At 43.4% G+C, this 20,608-nt stretch overlaps 1 protein-coding gene across 6 annotated transcripts in view; it reads left to right on the forward strand.

Annotated features, from left to right (window-relative positions):
• The window catches only part of LOC144141029 (uncharacterized), a 124,610-nt gene that overhangs the window by 59,648 nt on the left and 44,354 nt on the right, over window positions 1-20,608 (forward strand). For all 6 annotated transcript variants that reach the window (XM_077672526.1, XM_077672527.1, XM_077672529.1 and 3 more), the window contains exons 9-13: window positions 4,492-4,581; window positions 8,135-8,242; window positions 9,103-9,243; window positions 9,918-9,999; window positions 17,309-17,475. In XM_077672526.1, coding sequence (XP_077528652.1) covers window positions 4,492-4,581; window positions 8,135-8,242; window positions 9,103-9,243; window positions 9,918-9,999; window positions 17,309-17,475 — 588 coding nt within the window. The remainder of the gene's footprint in view (window positions 1-4,491; window positions 4,582-8,134; window positions 8,243-9,102; window positions 9,244-9,917; window positions 10,000-17,308; window positions 17,476-20,608) is intronic.

Raw genomic sequence — 20,608 nt, forward strand, 5'->3', positions numbered from 1 at the left:
GTGCTGTTAATGCTAACGCACCTTTGTTTAGCGACAACGATGGTTGAAGTGCGCAGAAACTTTCACGGGAGAGGTTTGTTCCCTGTTGTTGGGGTTGTAGGAGTTTGCACAGTTTTTTTTGTTGCGTGAGATACACTGGATGAGATTGAGCAGTTTCGTGTGGCTCCTGGAGAGCCGTGCCGCGCATGGGGGAAAAGCAGTGACGTCACACGCCGCACAGAAAATTGCTCGCTGCCCCGCGTCTCTCTCACACACCGCACGAGCCCAGCGCCTTCGCAGACCTCCGCTCCGCTCGTGGCGGCCCGGTCCACTTAATGGTCATACCAGGGGTGGCCGAGTGTGGAACTGATGGCTCGGGCGTCGCAGCAACACTGGCGTGCGCCTTCGGATTCAGCTTAGCTCCGGGGCGATTGGTGACCCTGCGCCAGAGCCGCTTGATAAATATACATGTGTCACAAAGTGCGTATACCGTGTGTGTGCCATTGAAGTAGAAGTAAGCATGGTAATTCTTAGCACCCTTAGGGAACAGGTGGGAGTAAGGGTTAATGGAGAATACCTCAGTAACCTCAGATTTGCTGATGACGTTGCCTTGCTAAGTAACTCGGGGGACGAATTGCAAAGCATGCTTTCCGCACTGGGCGAACAGAGTAGAACCGTGGGCCTGAAAATTAATATGCAGAAAACTAAAGTAATGATCAATAACCTCGGGACAGCACAGCAGTTTGAGATAGATGGCGAGGCAGTGGAAGTGGTAAGCGAATACATATACTTAGGCCAAGTTGTGACCCCAGATCCCAACCATGAGGCAGAGATAATTAGAAGGATCAGAATGGGGTGGGGTGCATATGGCAGACATTATCAGATAATGAATAGCAGCCTACCATTGTCGTTGAAGAAGAAAGTGTATGACAGCTGCATCTTACCGGTACTCACCTACGGGGCAGAAACTTGGAGGCTCACTAAGAGGGTTCAACTTAAATTGAGAACGACTCAGCGGGCAATGGAGCGGAAAATGATAGGTGTAACATTAAGGGACAAGAAGAGAGCGGAGTGGGTCAGGGAGCAAACTGGTGTTAAAGACATATTAGTAGAAATTAAGAAGAAGAAATGGACTTGGGCAGGGCATTTAATGCGAAGGCAAGATAACCTCTGGTCAATAAGGGTGACAGAGTGGATCCCTAGAGAAGGCAAGCGCTGCAGGGGGCGGCAGAAAGTTAGATGGGCAGATGAGATCAAGAAGCTTGCGGGGATAAATTGGTCACAGTTGGCACAGGACCGAGGTAATTGGAGAATAATGGGAGAGGCCTTTGCCCTGCAGTGGGCGTAGACAGGCTGGTGATGATGATGAAGCATGGTAATCAGGCTAACCATAGACACCAGGAAGGCTGCGAATAACCAGCTGAACATTACCTCACGCTACCTGTATCCTGATATAGCTGAGCTCAGCCACTGCTAATTTTTTTGACGGCCCGGTCACCATCAGTGACACGAAAAAGCTTCAATTTAAACTTAACTGCTTGGACCATGCCGAATGCCCTATTCGGATAGACGTCGGCTTCATATAGCGAGTGACCCAGGCTTGAATCAGGCACAGGGAAGCGTTTTGAGAGAGGATAGCCTTTGTTGGGCCTCTTGAATGTGAAAATTTTTGTCTGTCTATCTGTATATGTGTCAGTCTGTCACGCGATTAAGCCAGCCGGCGGAACTGAAACAGTTGATACGCAATAGTCTTATCTTCTCACAGCAAAATCTAAACGTCGCAGTCCGGTCCTAATCTATATACTTGTCAACATTGTTGAACAATAATAGGAGATTACGCAAATATAAAGCAGAAAATCAATGCTTGAGTGATATCTGCAGTGTACCTTTACTCAAAATTATTGGACGCTTGCTTTTTGCGATAGCAAGTAAAATACTAGGTCAACTGGAGAAAACTGACGCCTGCTGTTGCCATCAAACGGCAACAGCAACGAAGGGTTCCACGGGATAGATTTTGCGTTCCGCTTGGAATGCTCCTGGAGTAGAATAACGTGGTTTATAAACGTTGTAGTAGGGCGCCCGGATTCACGCGTGTGTCCGCGGTACGGCGGCGCTGGCATCGAAGCACCCTCATTGGAGCATTGGAACGCGGTAAATTTAAATTACCTTGAGCACACCTCTACCGTGTTATCTTGGAAGCAACGAGACGGGAGAGGAACAGCATGAGAGGTGAGCGAGAGAGAAGGGATGCATTCGCTTGCCTAGGGCACCAGTACACTATCGTCTTGCATCGACATTTGTAACAAATGGAGCAGATACGCGGCCGAATTTTTCTCGGGTACTTGATGTGCCTTCCCTTATCATTATCATAGTTTTGTAAAACTTATTGCATGAAGTTAGAGAATTGTGAAACTCATCGTATGAAGTTGGCTTTCCTGGTGTGTGTTTTGGCGTAACGATTAAGCCGCAGAAAGCTCCCCTAATTACCCTGGAGAAACATTTTATTACCGGAAGAATGGCGGTGTCAATTCCAGCCAGTGAATATGGCACATTAGGCAGGGAGTGAAGAAAGTACTACCGATGCGAGGACACAACGGCGCTGCCAGTCAATTGCTTTAGAATTGTTCGGTGAAAAGCAGTTTCGTGCCACAGAAAAAAAACATAGTCCGCTTATTACTCCGTTGAATGCCGCAAACTACAGGGTACATGGATAAAATCAGGCGACCAGGGGGTCCAATGAGCCACAAATACCTACGCAATTAGGTGCAGCGTCGTGCAGGGCCCGCAAACGTAAACTTTACCATCTTCAGATAGCTATGGAGCAAGAGGGAGAATAGACGTCTCTGTAGTGTAGTCAGCGTCGGGAAAACGTGTTACTTTCATGACACTTGAGACTGTGCGGTCTTTCAATGTCTTCAAGAGCCAAAGATTGTTGTCAGGGTCCGAGTGGGTCAGTTCGTCCTCCAATTGCTATGGTGGTTTATATAAAAGCATTTCTGTGGCTCATGTGTTGAGGAACTCGTCGCCGTCCTTGACCGCCCAGAGGGGATGCTACCTAACAGAGTCGCGTTGCGCAACCCATGGAGAAAACAGGGGAGGGTACGTGAGGAGAACAGGTGCTCCCCTGTCACGGAGGGAAATACATATTCTCCCGAAATGAGGCGGGGAAGCAAAGATGACTCTTGGTACATATTACTAAAAAATCAATATATATCGGTGCGTCTAAGCAATCCTGTGGTTCTAGGAAGAAAGCGAGAGTAGTTTTGCTTCCAAAGAACGAAAACACACTTAGGTGTTCAGAACAATTTTGTTTCTCACTTTGGCGCCACCAACTGCGTAATAATTACTACTAAGCAGCACAGTGGAGAGTGGTGTCATCCTTTGGGACGACAGCACATTATATTTTTCTATGGTTCCTTCAAACTAAATCGTGCCGCGTTTTTCTATGTAAGAGTCCCTCTATGCTTAGAATATTTATCTATACCGAGTGCGTATATTACCTTTTTACCAGTAAGTATACGCTGTTAGCTTGTTGAAATGTTTTGTAATTCCAGTGCAGATACTGCTCAAGAGAAGCTTGTAGTAAGGACTTGTCTCGACAATGGTGACATGAATACACGTTTTAATTGGTAGTAAAAAGGCTCTCTACAATTGAGGCCGACGAAAAAAATGTGCCGCATTCGAAAATGTTGTTCCCTACAGTTCAATTTAGGCCAAAAAATTAGAAGGTTTCGCATTTTTTACAATCTTTTGCAATCGCAAGGATGCGATTGCCGAACACGTTCTTCCAAATTCATTCAGCTGCACTCCCTAAACGGTTATTCAGCAAAAAAGGCTGGCATCTAACTCCTGATAACAAAAGCAGAGCGGAATGCGAGAAGACAATGGAGACTAATATTTGGTGTTAACTTTATTCTAATAATCCCTCGGAGCTGTTATGAGAAATGTGTATTTCAATCGCGGTTATCAATAGTAATATAAGCGTATGTTCTTCCTAATTATATGGCTTTACAGCGCTCGGCACCGTAAAGCCTAGTTACACATTTACCCGTTATCCAGCGCCAATAATATTTGCTAGATTGTAAAACAAATTTTGGTAAGAAATAAGGATTGAATTTGTCAAGGTATTTCTCACTTACATATCACTCCAATGCACTGAAAATTGAATGCCTCCCCGTAACTAACAGTGGTGAATATGACCCGTCCTGATACTTCAAAGCATTAAGTTAATTGTGCTTAGTAGATTATGTGGTCCAACGGAAACGGTGGACCCTTGATAGCTATTAATGTTCGATTGAATAAAACATTTACAAAACAAAATTGAAGATCACTCACCTCCTTCTACGAAAGTTGGCGAAATTTGCTGGTCTATTTACGTATGCATTCGACCACTCTTCAGGCACACTTTCAGAAAACAATTGCCAAAGCAAAATAACTTCCAGAATGGTTTCGCTTGCGAAGCTATCTATTTCAATTCCAAACTCGCTTTTCTCTTGTTTTTTTTTTTCGCAGTACATTGTGAAGATACGCAACAAGGCCCTTTTAACTTTAGTTCGGATCGCAACATTGGCTTCGTTGAGTCGTCTCCACCATGTATCACTGGTAAGCCTTTAAAACTTAAAAAACCACATGTTTTTTCTGAAAATATTCATCTCGTGGGGACCCATGAAAACCAGCTTCTGATGATACGTGATTACCGCCTTGTAATATTGCGATACTGGCTCGCAGGCAAACACTTTTGAAATAATTGAAAATTGCTTCACTCCTACGCTGGAGAAAATTCATCTATATAAATCTGCAAATGTTACACAACAAACAACTAAAACTTTTGCCCGCCTATAGGAAGATGCAATACTGCTCTGCTAGAGTATGATAAAGGTGCATAAACACGTTGACTTTTATGAAGAAGTTACTTCTGAAAATGCCTGTCTACAGAATGTGGGGAAATTTAGTCCAAGATAACCTTGTCTGCAGAATGTCAGTTGTCGAAAGGAGTAAGTACGTGAGTGATTGAGAGAGTGAGGGAGTGAGTGGGTGAGTGAGTGAGTGAGTGAGTGAGTGAGTGAGTACACTAAAAACATTTCGTCGCGGCAGTATTGTTCACTGGACGCAATTTTACTACGGAAGAAGGCTTCTGTTCAAGGAATAAATCTGGGTCAAATTGCCCCCATATCCCAGGTACTGTTGGGAATTTTGCAGTGCGTCCTAATAACTGGTCGTTTTGATGCGCTGCATGGAGGCATGGCACGTCCTCAAAGCGTGTATATAAATCCCTCCTAAATGTACTATTATTAAATTATATATATGTCACTAAACAATGTAACATTACCCAGGAATTCCCATGAGAGCGGTGTCTTTCTCAGTTAGCTTACAGGCAGGCAAGGTAAGACGCCGGTAAAATAATATTCCACTATCCTTTTCAGTTTAGTTCGAATGGAGAACAGTTCAGAAAAACTAAAAGAAGGTGCCGCAAAAGAGAACTATTTACAATTCATAAAATAGTTGGCAGATCTGTTCCGCGCCATACACTCTGCGTCTCGGACAAGAATCACGTTCTGAACATGCTGTGCAGTCATATATTCTTCTTTTAAACCATCTCCCAATATAAACAGCTCGTCTTCATTGCCACCAAGGGCAGAATGTACATTATTGTGTCTGTCCGGCAGATGTATTTGCAACATTGTGTATGCAAATAAAACTTTCGAATTTGGACCCGGGTTTCTTTATCTTTTCCAAGGAAGGGCAAAATATCAATCAGGACACACGCCTTATTTTTATCTTGTCCTTGTAAAGTTGTGATTCCAGAACGAAGCAAGGTTATGGCCTAAAATTGAAAATGTACACATTGAAAGTTCACAAAAATGCCATCCCTTGACAGGTTCTAGACAGCTCATGGTGTGCCTTAACAGTGAGAAAAATAGCTGTTTTCTATCCTCTGTAAAACTTTGTTTTATGAACAACTTGTCCTTGCGCTGAATCGATAATTCTACCACGTATGGAACAAGTAAAGAAGACAACCTTGCTGCAAAAACAAAAAATAAAGAGGCGATATAATGAACGACCAAATAGCTGCGCCCGAATTTGGGCGACAAACAAAACGCAGTAAAGCACGGAAAGCCTCTATTGTACGCATTTCACCCCTTCCCTGGTTTACGGGATACGAGTGTACAACTTAAGACGTTTCAGAAGTGGCGGAATTTACGATATTCAGTTACAGTAGCTCAGCGATACCACGTCGGGGGCACTGATATTACTGTAAACTAGGAATGCTGAACGCCCATTAAGGAAAAAAACTCTGTGCCTCATTATGAAAATAAAAACATCGTTGAAGTAGTTGAGCTGTATAGAAAATTCAGGCCACTTTGATGAATCAATAGAAAACACACTTTCGTTACTTTGACACACATGCCGCGTCTCCAGAAAAAGAGTAGCTTGCATTACCACCACAATATTTCCACACGTTGCCAGCAAAAAAAAAGGTAATCTACAGGGCGCCGCGTCACACATGGACGTGGCGTCCCATGAGTTGATGAGGGTGAACCTGGCTTCACGAGTTCTAATTTTCTCGGAGGTGTGGAGCCCGACTTATTGAACTGATTTGCTCCAATTGATCAAGAAATGAACGTAAAAACGTAAAACAACCTGATGTATGTGTAATGAACCCTGCCGAAGTGATTACTTGAAATGTTTGGCAAAACAAAGCAAAGCAAACACGATAATAAAAAACAACAGCAAACATTTTTGATCATATTTGCAATAAGGTAGCATTCCTGTTAGGCATGGCTTGTCTCGTTGCGTTAATTGTGAGATTCAATCAAAGAAGTAGTTTTAGTTCGTAGTGAGTCTCAAAGGTAAGTAAAAAATGTGCATATTTCTGTATTATTATTCTGCTTGACAACAAAAAAAGGGCTGCCTGAAGCTATATTACGACGTGTTCGCAATACTACGGAAAAATTTTGCTGCGCCCTCTGCAACTACAAAATATTCGAACATGTACTCACTCAACGAACCACGTAGCAGTAGTGATAAAAGCAAAAGTGATACAAAAAATTATAAGTCAGTTGTGTTACCGTTTGTGGCAACTCACAGTGAACTTGAGTCAGCATAACCCAAGAATTAACCAGCCTATTGGCTTCATCACTAAGTATCGTCTGGATTTTACCTTTATTGCGGGTAAGCATACATGAGGGCTCCAAGAGATTTGTGGCACCCGATAGCTGGTCTGGATGAGTCATATATTATATCTTTAAGAAAAGCAAGTGCAGTTATTCCACATTTTCTGTTTCTAATATATATTTGCCCGGACTATAGCAATATGTAAGCAGTTTCTTGTAGAACGAAAGAACAGCGCTCGTTAGAATGAAAAAGGATAAACTTAAGACCAGGTAACTCTGGTGTCTTCAAACGATTAACTGTGCAGGAGTTTTAAAACAGAATAAAAACAGGGGAAGGACGACAGAAGGCCGTATTTTGTGGAGTCTAATAAATTACGTTAGGCAAAAACCCGCGTGTATATGGGAATCCACATGGAGATGACTAAAAGAAGCAGGGACATGTAAACATTGCAACGAAGACTCTGCAATTGTGCAAGTGCTCTACTGTAAGTGTTGGCTTTGTCCGCAAGCTTCTAATGAACTGATGAAATAATAAAAACAAGAACCTTGTGCGTCAAGGAATGTTTTCTGGCCTACTATAACACAAAATTTGTCTCTCAAAGCATCCTCCAAAAAAAGCGATAAAATACAAAAACTGCAGTGTAAGCGTGGTATGGGCAGAGGTTTCCGGATGCTTTTTACTGTTTGAAACAAATACAAAATATTATTTAAAACCGCAATGTTTGGTTACACGCATGTATAGAGATACAGGGTTAAATGCTTTGATAGGGTAATTCATCTGCTAAGCTTTGTGCTTTTAGGAAAATTTGAGTTTTCCAGACAGTGAATGTCCAAAGGGAAGAAAATCCGAACGCCAAACTCCCCTAATTAAACATTCAACGTTTGAATGATTTCAAGGAGTTTCTTCACTAAAAACGAGGGCGAAATGTAGAGCTTCATTTTACTGTTGCTTTTGATTTTAACATCTTTCCGTTTTCTTTTCGAACGTGATGATGACCTGCTTACCAAATTGTGTTTGAAGGTTTTTTCTCCTCTTCCAGAATCAGGCCGCCTCGTCCCCAGGATTTGCAAAATAACCTTTCGTTCTAAACCTACGTGGGCAACGTTCAACGAGTCAAAGTGCAGTGTGGCACCGGAAAGACATACAGGTAAATGTTTAAAGATGATGAACACTGTAATGCGGTAACTATTTGAAGTTGCGTTAGCACGGCTGTTTGAATAGTCGTTACATGCTGTCTGAATTAGGAACGGTGCTAATTGAATTTAGATAGTTGAACATCAGTAAGAAAGGAAGTGTGAATGCCGCCACCGCGTTTCTGATATGTCGTAATGGTGCATTCTAATGTTTGTCTATCTAGGGCTTCAGTAAAGCGCAACACGTGGTTGGGATGGACTTTTTACAAAGTATATTATCTAATTTGTAGCGTGGCTTGTGTTATCATTCGTGTCAGCACTTTGTCGGTGTTCTAACTCTTCTTCTATGTAGTAGGATGTTGGTTTTATTCTTGTAAATAAATTTTCAAATTATAAGGTAACCATACAAAATGCCTTGTTACCATAGAAGCAATAGGGTCCTGGTGGGGCGGCATGTTTGCATCTTTCTTAAAATTCCAAGAGGAAACTTAGCGTTGGTTTTCAAAGAACTCGGCAGCTGCGAATTTGAACGGGCTGGCCCGGGTTCACAAAATTTATTTTTAGCTGGGCTCCTGTCGACTAAATATTGTCCTGTTTAATATCACCTGTCGACTAAAGAATTGAAATGAAGTTGGAAGAGGACAGAAAGGTTCTACTTGAATGTTTCGGAGCGTCAAGCAGTACTGCGAACGCCAGCGCCGCCACTTCATTTGTAATAATGTTAAATTCCTTTTCCTTTGGCATGAACAAGCAAGAAACCCATTACGTACCTTTTTGCGCAAAACAAATTCTGCGGTTAAAATACTCTAGCAGGATAAGTATGTTTGCTAAGGCGCGTCTTCCAGGCTTTATGTTCGGTTGGTGACCTACGCAGGGTTGGACTTCCACATGGACGAGCACTACTTGGTATGCAATGATAAGCACTGCAGAGCCAAGCTAGTGAATGGCAGTTGGCATGAGGCATGGCAGAGCTGCAACGACATGCGAGGTTTCCTCAAGAGCTACGGCAACAACAGTATGTCATTTTGGATGCTAATACGCTTTGTTTAGCATGGCTGCACGCGGTCAGTAGCTTATGTCGACTGCCACAGGGTAGCTCGTGCAGCTTGTGTACCAAGCGTCCTAAAATACTGATATATCGTACACAGTTTTAGGTAGGGGAATATATGAAAAGGCATGGCTAACGAATGAGCGTAGTTAAATCCCCTTGGGAGATCAAACAAATGCAGGCAATAATTTTTGCGGTGGTTAGGAACTCAAATAGTTCGAATGAACTCCAACGTGTCTCCCGGGAAGGCCACTTCCGCAAAAACGCTTCGGTGACATTAAGAAGCAGCCATTACAAACTCTAGCTGAAGCGCATGATTTTGAAGGAACAGTGAGGACTCAAATGAGACAAGTAGTGAAGGTTTCGTGTATTTGCTATGCCCTTTCAGCTTACAATATTTGTTTGTGTGCAGAGAATGTTCTGTGCTATGTGGAGATTTTTTCCCGTCTTTAATATACGCGTTGCCTCTTTGACATGGTAGATTTTGAGGCTGCTAATAAGGTTAAAAAGCTATTTGCTAATTTTCCCTTATACATAATAATTTCTCGCACTCAATGCATTGCCATGAATGCGCGACTTGTTTGGCAGGATTTGGGGAAAATTATGATTGTACAGAATGCATTTTCCTGTGGTGGTTGCAGCCTGGACAGACCTCGTCAGGAAAAACGGGTATATTCAGTTTGACAGCACGGGAGACCCTACAGTTCTCGAATATTTGAGGAGGTAAGGACAACTTTTTGATGTGTAGATGATGAGGTATTAAAGAGAAGCGCTATATAAAAAAATTACTATATATACACAAATATCGTAAGCTAGGTGGTTACCTATAACGCGGTTAGAGTGGGACGGAAGATGATATGTGTAACTTTAAGGCACCAGAAGAGAGCGGAGTGGGTAAGGGAACAAACGTGTGTCAAGGACATATTAGTAGAAATTACGAAGAAAAAACGGGTATTGGCAGGACAAGTAATGCGAAGCAAGAGAGCCGTTAGTCATAGGGGATAACAATCCGGGTACCTAGAGAAGGCAAGCGGGTGGGTGTCAGAAGGTTATATGGGCAGATGATATCAAGAAGTTTGCGGTGATAAATTGGTTGCAGTTAGCACAGGGCCTGAACAATTGGAGACCTATGGAAGAGCCTTTGCCCTGCAGTGGGCGAATATTGGCTGCTGCTGCTGATGATGAAGAGCGAAATTTTGCCTTCTGTTGGAAAGAGCTTTATTGTTACGTATATGTTTCTAGCGCTGGAAATTTTTCAGTGTGAGGAAAGGATAGCGTTTAGTGCATGTAGTTTTTGATACGCGGTTTGGCACGGGACGTATTTCCATATTACTAGTGTTTATATTTTGTGTTTTGCGGTAGTGAATATTCGCCTCAGAATTTTGGACACAAAAAACCACACTGAATAAAAATCAAAATTCGGCCCAGGGGTCTTAGGGTACAAGTAACAGCTACTCCCCGACTTGTGGGCGGCTAGGAAAAAAACCAGGAATTTCATAGATTGTTGGTCCTGTTCGCAAGAATAATTTACAAGTATTTGGGTCATTCACCCTAATTTAATAGAGAACACGGCACAATAAACACAATTGATTTATAAATACAGTGTGCGCTCTGGCGTCTAGGGAGTAACGGTGCTATGCTGGTAGGAAATTGAATTCTCAGCAAAAACATGTGTTTTAGGAAATGCTTCCGGTATCCTAACGTCAATTACAATTCAACCCAGGCATACACGTCAATTTTTACTTGGGAGTATGCCCTATACTCTATAACTAGAAGTTTATTAATTATAGCCAGAATTGTTGAATTCATGCGCTTCTCTCTTTGGCTTTCCCAAACCAGCTCGTCTTCCCCTCCTGCTCCTCTAGGTGTTGAGGGTGGCCTCTTCCTCAACAGTATTTAGCACGTGAGACGCATCCTTCCTCTAACCAGAGCTTGAATGAAATAGTCTCTAACACTCGGGATTTTCGCAACCTATCAGTTCAGTGGCAATCCATGGCGTATTTTTAACTAGACAGTCACGGTGAGAACAGAATGCGGTCCCATTGGCGCATCTGGGGACATGACACTCCCCTCTCCGTGCTATCTAAATTCTTCGCGGCTGAAAACGACGTTCGAGTTTGAGGCTGCTTTCACGACACAGATTTCTGCAACTGAAACCGAGCTAACCGAACACACCAGCAAGTTGATTTTCCTGATGTCTAGCCGGCATCACAGTCCTTACGCAGAATCTTAGGCAATTAGCGCGGAAGATGAGGCTCACACACTGCCGCCCCCAGTATACAATCTGCTGCCAGCGAGGGAACGTTTAACGTTACCAAAACAAACCTAGAGTTTCACAGAATGCCGCACGCACGGTTTCGGGAACACACACGTATCACTGTATACTGGAGACATATGGGGGATACGAAGAACATGATACTTTTACAAACACGAGAACAAATGCGAGCACAAACGATGGGCGAATACTTGGAAGAAAAACGGGTCAGGACAAACACTCCCCATTACTGTAGCTATTCAAAGTAATCGTCCACCTTTCGCGCGGTTGCGTGCTTTATAGCTGTGTAGCAACTTGCCAAGTGACATAATTTAACCCCCTCTCTGACCCATTGGAAATCCGTTCGGTGCACTATCCAAGTATAAAATCCCTCGTCGAGGAACGAAAAAGCACAGCATCCGTTGCTCCTGGTTTTGTTGCTTGAATTTATATCGTATCACAGAACATCAGTACACGTCATGATTAGCCAGCGCGAAGGCGATAACCCCAGTATTTCTCGCAATGGAGGAAAAAGGTGCCTGTCCCCAAAAGAATAATACGAAGCCGTGGACAAACTTTCCGTTCGTAGTAAAGGAGGAGAAAAATAGTGTCTCGTCGCTACGCCCACTATAAAAGGCCAAGGTGGTCTGGAAAGTCTAAACCCATCAATGAAATCCGGACGCCGAGACGCTCATATAGCTGTGGGGCGCAGAAGACACCCAATGACAAGGCTATGCTACTCATTTTAGAAATAGAATGTTTCATAATGAGTGTCACAACATCAGCGTCACTGAAGCGCCACCAATATCAATTTGTATCGAGCAGCTGTGCTGTCGAGTCTATCACCCAATGCACTGCTGACTTGAAACTGCTCGAGTAGCGTTGTGTTCCCGTTTCCAAAACAGCACGGAAGTATAGGGTCACGCCCTCCGTGACGCCTGATGTGCTCGTGGACCGTAACTATTACTGCAATTCTCGTTTCATTTTGCAATGCTTCTAACGGTTCGTTTAACAACATACTTGAAGCATGTGGACAATACTTTAAGCATGTTTACTTATTTCCCCACCCCTATTGCACTAAAAACACCAAGACGAGTCCGTAGGAGACAGCCACATGGTGTTTGGAATTCTTCCTGCTCTTTCAGGTGATACGTAGCATTGCTTTGTTCGGATAGCTACGCAGGAATGATCAATTGCCCATTTTATTCCCAGAATGCTTCCCTAAGCGAAACGTCAACGGTGAATATTACCATGCAAAACTTACGCCCAAACTGATTTCAATTTTATTGCTACTCCTGAATGACTAAACTTTCCGCCATTTGTGCTTCTGTGTTGATAAGACCGCTGAATACAGAGCATGATCGTAATGGTAAAGCGGCTGGTTATTTTTCTGTAAAAAGTAATTTTAAACAGCAGAGCTTCTGTAGCTGACCGTATTGTGCGGAGCAGAGCCGAGTCAATGACACGACAGAGACGTGCCTTTGCACGACGTAAAAGCTACACAGGGCTTGATCACGCTGACAGTGATCGTATAGTAGTCGTTAGGCATAGTTATTTTCATAGTGTACTCAAAAGACAACAAGAGCGGTTTGCCGCGAGCAAGGCACCAAATTCGCAATCGCATAACGACCATTTGTAGGCCGCTTTGTTCGCTAAGAAACGCAGGTCGGAATGAAACGACACCACAGGCATTAAGCACCATTATGGTACACTAATTTCACGAGACCCGGCTGTATACAACCCTAAATGTTAGCAACTTTCGATCGTGAATAATAAAGACAACTAGTAATGCTTTTTCTAGATACGAACTTCCAGAGGCTAAAAGCTGCCAATATGCAGCGACACGTAGATTGTGCGTTTCAGCTACAAAGCGTCGGTTCCAATCCGAAAGAAAATAAACCATATATGATCTCCCAGTTTTGTTACGTTCTTTTTTAACACGACAATCTTTTACATCCGGATACACCAAGATTTCGATGATGTACTATTAGTCATGGAAGTTAGGCCAGTGCAACAAAGCAAGTGGCCTGTGAAGGCTGCTCCCCTGCACACAGGGTCATGTTGCCGAACAGCAAACTTTAGTACTAAAGGTTACATTACACTTAGGGTTGTGCGTTTTCGAGTTTTACATTTTAACACGACAGTGTTTTACGGAGCGATACCCAAAGATTTCACTCACGTCATTACCGTTACGAAAATTACGCAAGCACAGGTTTGCCGTAGTGACCCGCTTGGAGGAAGTCACTCGCCAAGCACACCCACAAGAAAGCCGCCGACCTGCAAATAATGCTCGCCTGCAGATTTCACTGCGCATTTTATTTTCGGTTTTGACTGATTCCTCTGACAGAATAATCAACCAAGACTTTTTTTTTTCTAGTACATACTTATCAAGCCCTTCTAAAAATAACTGTATAATTAGACCCAAAATCTTCGTAATTTTGTATGGGCCCACGCCAGCGGCCATGAAAGCAAGCAGGCATTCCTCCAGTTCCATGCCCTTTAATGTATGTTGTAAAATTACTTTTCTGCTATAAAAGTATCAAAAGTGATTTATTAGAGTACCTTAAAATAAACAAAAAATGCACCAAAACACTTCATCGAGTTTACAACTACATTCTCCGCACAATGAGGTTTTAGTCTTCTCGCACGTGTCTCGTAAAGTCACACCTTGCTTTTGGTGCTAGAAAAGCATGCCTGATGTTGTCAGCAAAGATTTACATACGGGGGTTACACCCGGTGAGCAGCGGTCATGCCCTGAGGAGGAAAAAAATATTCTAAGGCATAGTTTCAGCAGGCCAGTTTGACCTATTACACAAGAAACAGTCAATTAAGTCAGAAAGGCACCCACAGAAGAAAATTGACCAACCTGTTTTTTCCCTCAAATGTGTGTTTAGATATCCGAGTGTCTGCAAACCACATCGTGCTGTGCATATTTCACATTTTCGGAAAAGGGATTCTAATATAAATGAGCTATAAATGCCAATGATTCCTATTCTCATCGTAGAGGTACAAGAGCGCACGTTTGGTTTGTAGTGGGAAAAATAAAGGCACCTCAAAAAGCTGCCTCCAACACCGCCTGTATTATGACTTCAGTAGTGATAAAAACCATGCACTGCGTAGGGGCACAATTTACTCGTAGGAATGAAAATAAATTCCCGATTAGGATACACCGGAAAGGACGGTATTGTGTGCAGAGGTAACCGCTGCCGATATTCCCCCCACCGTGGTTTGAAATGGTGAAGGACAATAGGCGAACAATTGTTGGAAGGGTGATTTGTAGAATTCACATAAAAGCGGCCATGAAGACAAAATACAAGTTGGTTTTATTCGAAAGATTTCGTTTCCCCAGCGCTTTTCCGGAAGCAAACGATGTTTTATTCAATGCGAAATAATTCTCTTTAATCTAAAATTTCGATTCGCGCACCAGAACGTGTTTTTGAACGACGTTTCCAATAACATGATTATAACAGGTCCTTCAGCTAAACTTTATGTGGAGCGGAGACTTGCTTATTTTCAGTCAACCTAGATGGGGCCCCCACACCGTGGGAAGCCATTTTCTGCCTTTGGTTTTTTTTGTGACATTTTTTAAACCGGTCTTGTTTCTCTTCAAGGCGAAAATAATCGTTTGGGGAAACATGGTGCTCGCTCCACAAATATTGTCACGTAATTCACCATCGCTTGCGTCATTGGCCAGTGTCGTCTGAGGCAACACCAAAGCTCCGCAGTTCTTTCCATCTAAATGAAGCATAGTGCGCGCAGTACCAACAGTAGTACGCATCGGTACTTCTATGTGTACTTGTGCTTTCGTAACTTCCACTTTTTGTCCAACCATTCTTACGGATATAAAAAGAATATGCCCTACATATAAACGCAATGAGATCGTTCTTCAAACTTTTCACTTCTGCCCAATTATCGTTTGCTTTTTGCGACCTTCGACAATAGCAGAGCTGGCTGGTAGGGCAGCATAGGTCCTGTGGCAGGAAATGAGCTAGTGGGTCGCGTGGCCAATCCTTTTTTTTTCTGATTAGCCAGATTATTTGAGCAAAGCTTAGGTAAACGTGGTGTCAGCTAGATTCTAAAGAGGCAATCTTTTGAATGAACCAAACTTGCATTTTGTGTTCATGGCCCTTTATACCTAATAATGCAATTCCCGACGTCCCGGAAACAAGCACGTATGTTCTGGTGGGCAGTGACAGCGTGCTTTAGTTAACCTTCGTGTTTTATGCACGAGCGTTTACATGCGTTCATGAGAGCACAACAGCAATGCAAACCGCTTCGTGTCTCTAACGGGCGCAGAATTCTCCACAATGGGGAGGTTTAGCTTTCCGTCTCCTTCACGAATACTATCTAGACGGCGAGCATGGCACACGGCACACACGTCCCCGCAATGAGCCCCCTGCCAGATCAGTCAGTCGACGGCGAGTCGAATGTGGTTTTCTGGCAAATTCTACAAAATACAGTACTCTTTTCAAAAACATTTTTATGAAAAAAATGAACGGAAATTAAGGTTTTACCCGTGTACATCAAATATGTCGCTTGAAACATGGCAGGAAAAAATTGCTTCTTCCTTTTGCTTTGCATGACCCTCACGTAAGCTTCCGTTTTTTGTTGAATTTTTGCGGAGTATTTTTTCTTACTGTTTCTATTTTTCCGCCTTCGAGTGGCTGCATTGACATGTGCATGTGCCTGTGGGGGGTCCCCCAAACTGCACGGGACTCGGAAGTTTTTTTCAATCCTTCTTCTTCCGCACAGAATAGCACAATAAAGTGTCACTGTCGGACAGGACTAGATAATATTAAATTTCAATCAATGAAGTTTGGTAGGAATTTTTTGTTCACCATGAATATTTGTGCCGTTCGATGTACCATTGTCACAGACTGCATGCGGAACACCGTAGAGGAATACCGCTGCTACAACTGCTCACTCAAAATAAGGAGGGTCAGAGTAGATATCATTTACGTCATGACGAGCAACATTCTTTAACTCCTCCAAATTCTCATCGCCATTAATAAGACACCAGTGCCCATCAGTTTTAGTGTTGTGTGATGAAGCTATCTGTCTTGTGCGTGATTTCTTTCTTCGGACCTGTCGTGTAATCAATCAAGTCTTCAACAAGCAGATTGCTTTCAAGTATACAAAAAAGTTGCATTTTGCATCGCAACTTTATCAAAAACAGATGCAACGTATGAAAGCGTAGTGCGATAGTGTTCAGTAGTTCTTCTAGTTTATAACTAGAACTTTACGAATCTTAGAGTAGCCCAACAATACAAAAATGTTCAACCCGGGGAAGTACCCCACCATCTCCGTAAATATAAAGCAAGGCGTGCATAGGGTTTCTTTTTTGCTTTTCATTGTACCCTTGGCTTCGAGGCTTCCAAGTTGCTTTGCGGATGAAGACGTGCGTCCCTCCTGAAAATGCCGTTCGAACTGTCGTCGTAGCAGTCGCCATTGTTACTTAAAAAATCTTTGTATAGGTCGCGTTCCACACGCTCCTGCCAATGCTGACCGAATACTACGACGTCTTACTCTTTTCGAAATGTAGCAGCTTTGTGCAGCTTCTTCCGTAATGCGTGACCTAAATACCTTCAATATCGCAGGCGTACATTTGATTTACTAGCAAATATAAAAAAACGGAAGACTTTAAATTAGAGATTTTGAAGGGTATTTTGATATGAGGTGAAGTACGTGATGCATGGGTCATCGCTCGCTGTTGCCTTTTAGTCTGGTTCCGCAGCTGTACTGTGGCTGCAACTGTTTTTCATTTTTTTTCTTTTGCAGGTCTGAGCTTTTGCCACCCATTGTGTTGAATCAACCAGCGGACCAGAACGCTTGCTTTGTGCAGAGCCGTTTGAATGGTAGCCAGAATGCGGAAAATATAGCAAGAACATTATGTACCGAGACCCATGGAGCAAAGTGTGCTTTCAGATACCAGCGGTCCTTTCGCAGTAAGTTGCATTCATTATAAAAGTGATCAAAGAAAGAAGGCCAACTCGTCCATCATAGTTATCAAAAACATTTTGTACTCCTGGCAACAGCCACAAGCTTTTCATAATTAAGGACGCCTTCATGCGAACGCGTGTGTTTTCTTGAATACACGTCGTAACCATGGTAACAACATTCCCCCCCATTTTTTAAAAGGACCCTGCAATATTGTTTGAGCAGTGCAAGTAAACCAGCGCGTCACTTATCTTACACTACCAGAAATACCTGAGCGAAAGATTACACGTGCACGTTTAGGGGTGAGCGTGCAAATCACTGTGAAAGATGCGAAAACCCAACCACGCTCTCTTCAGTTCTCCTCATCATGCACCCTGGCATGGCCTAAACGTAGTCATTGAGGCCACGGCTGTATGATCAGCTGTCACTGGTCAACCTCGCGGCTAATTTCCCACATTTTCTTTGGCGATCCGATGTCATCGGCGCTGTGAACGAACCTCTTCTATGCCTGAACATGTAGGCAGAGTTCGGCCGTTTCTTACGTGTTTTGAGTTCGCGTGGAGTTTCAGTGATGGGCTCAATACTTCCCTTTGAACGAGACCACTCGACAACAAACGTTTTTTGCTTCAAAAACGCCGTACCAGCCCCAGCGAGCAAGCGCAAGCGAGCCGGTGCCCATGCCTACTTTTTTGTGGACCAGATCGGAAATCGACCCCTCTACCTTGCCGAAAGAAAATCCCCCGGTCTGTGCTGAATCGAAGTCTAGGGAAAAGGGCCCCACGAGCCGTCCTCCTCTCTGGGAGAGAGCACGCAGTTTTAGACGCGTTGTCCGCGGTAGAGATTAGAGGGAACGTTTATGCGCCATTTCTTATCGCGCGTAGTTTCGGTGATTGTGAACGGATTTTCATATTTCTTCCGGGAGGAGGTGGATGGGACAATAGACTTTACCCCAAAATACATTTCCAGTTTTACCTTGGGACCTACTTCTGTACTAATAACTACGTGTGATGTGTATGTACTGAAAAATGTTTAATAAAAAAATCCTTGAACCGTGAGTGCTGCAGGGCCCCTTTAAGGATTCGATGTTTGTCCCACCGGGTTTAGAGTAATGGATTAGACAGGTCGCGAGAACATGGCCAAGAAGGGGGCAAGTAGTATTTGTGATTATTGTAAAAGGAGAGAAATTTTATGTGTGGTTACGAAGGAAGTGTTTTCTAATTGTCTCTAGCACGGGTATTAGTAGTAAACTGATATTTTATTTTGGAAAACATGGAAGCACCTAGTGCGGTCGGCAAAACAGCATGATATGCCCATGGTTAGAACACAAACTAACGCATTTGAGCGAGCTGGCGGATGCCTACTTGTCACAAAACCCCAACAAAAATCTCAAGGGCTGTATTCGGATTCGTTTTCAAAACGTTTTAATAGTTTTACTATGGCGCCTTGGAAGGTCAGACAAAACACAAGGGAGTTTTTACCGAACATTATGGTTAGAAACTATAACACCAAGGCCTGTACACTACAACAAAAAGCTCTCTTAAGCAAATTCCCAAAAGAAGTTTTTAGGACGCAACTTATTGGAGCGTCCAAACGGGTACAAGACGAGCAGTGCTAACTACAGCTCATCCCATAGATCTAGCTAAGATCACGCGGTCAGTACGTCCACCAATCAGCAGTGCTTACACTACCACATGAATTCTTTGTAGGCCCTAAGTGCGCCAACTCTGACATACGTACTATCGATTCTCTGAAAAACCTCTTCCAGCCAATTCTGCCCACAAAAAAGGAACAGCTACTCCTAAAAACACGCGAAACTATTGGGTGACGTTCCAGTTACGCATTTGGCTGGTGTGGGGAGTGCGCGATGGCCTCTTGGGTTTGTGACTTACGTGTGTACGCTTAACCAACCCGATAGCGCAGCCACCGTAGCCTGCTACTCACCGCATTGCAAATGTTACGATATATCCAGGCAGAGCAACCGTGTTGTGATGGCGGCGACAGTCCGTGCGGAACTCCAATTGAGGATGTGGTTTGTTCATATTCCAGCAATCCCCGACGTAATAAATCGATTTTCAGCTCGATTGACTAAATTTTGTTTCTAAAAGCGGCCGTCAAAGTATTGCCTTCAGTACGGGTATTTTTGTAGAGTTGTTTATTTGAGCTGTCTGCGTTTGCGTGTGCCCTCCTTGTACCAGGGGTATTCTTGACCTGGCGAAATTCTTACAAAACAACGCTTTAAGTATAAGCGCTCTTTTCTCAGAGCGATGTTAGGCTTACCGAAGTAGTATCATATTTTGGTAAATGCATCGGCTGAACACTACGACTAACCACTATATTTACTTTGGAAGCCTCTTTTCCAGACATGAAGTATCTAGCCTTAAAAAAAACCCGAATTTTGCATTCGGACGACGAATTGTTACAAAATTAGCAGCGCATCGATATCGTTCCCTTGTTACGTCTTGGTGCCTCCGTTAGAACAAGTCGTTTCAGTCGACTGAATAAACTTCATTGAACCAAAATTATTCGGTTGAGTCGAAGCAGAGCGGCGGGGGCGAGTGCGAACCTAATAATGATGTATCGATTTTCTCGTTCTATTGCGAAGCTCTGAGCTGGAAAATACGGAGGATATACGTGATTCTGAAGGGAGGCGTTGCTCCAACAGGTAACGTTTGCCCCCTCTGCGAACAGTGGGAAACGCGGTGCGCCACGGCTAGCACAATCCCTGAAAGCAGTCCCGTAGTTTTGTGTGATGGCCTGTGTCGCGTGACGCTTTCGTTGTCATGACCCTGGTGTGCTCCCAGTTTAATGCGATTAGTCAAAGATGGCTCGAGTCGAATTCTTGCGTTCTAAGAGTTCCAGTAAGACACAACCACAGTGCTCAGTTAGAACAACCAGAGCACGGCGCCGCGTTTCAGAGTAACCTGAACTCTTTAAAGGGTTTTGCCAAATGAGCTCTTTGAGGTTGTTTGGCTTTATATGCTCTATGTGCCCTCGGTGCTTCACGTTCAGAAAGAAACCAAGGACAATCTTCACGTGGTATCTATCTTTGGGTAGTTTTACCGCAAGGGAAGTAAACACGAGCCTTTAAAACAGATGATTGGTTTCCGCCAATGGAGAACATGTGAACCGATGTATAATAAA

This window comes from Haemaphysalis longicornis, unplaced genomic scaffold (assembly GCF_048455015.1).
Source record: "Haemaphysalis longicornis isolate Haplotype H1 unplaced genomic scaffold, Haemaphysalis longicornis Haplotype H1 scaffold_6, whole genome shotgun sequence".
Taxonomy (NCBI): domain Eukaryota; kingdom Metazoa; phylum Arthropoda; class Arachnida; order Ixodida; family Ixodidae; genus Haemaphysalis; species Haemaphysalis longicornis.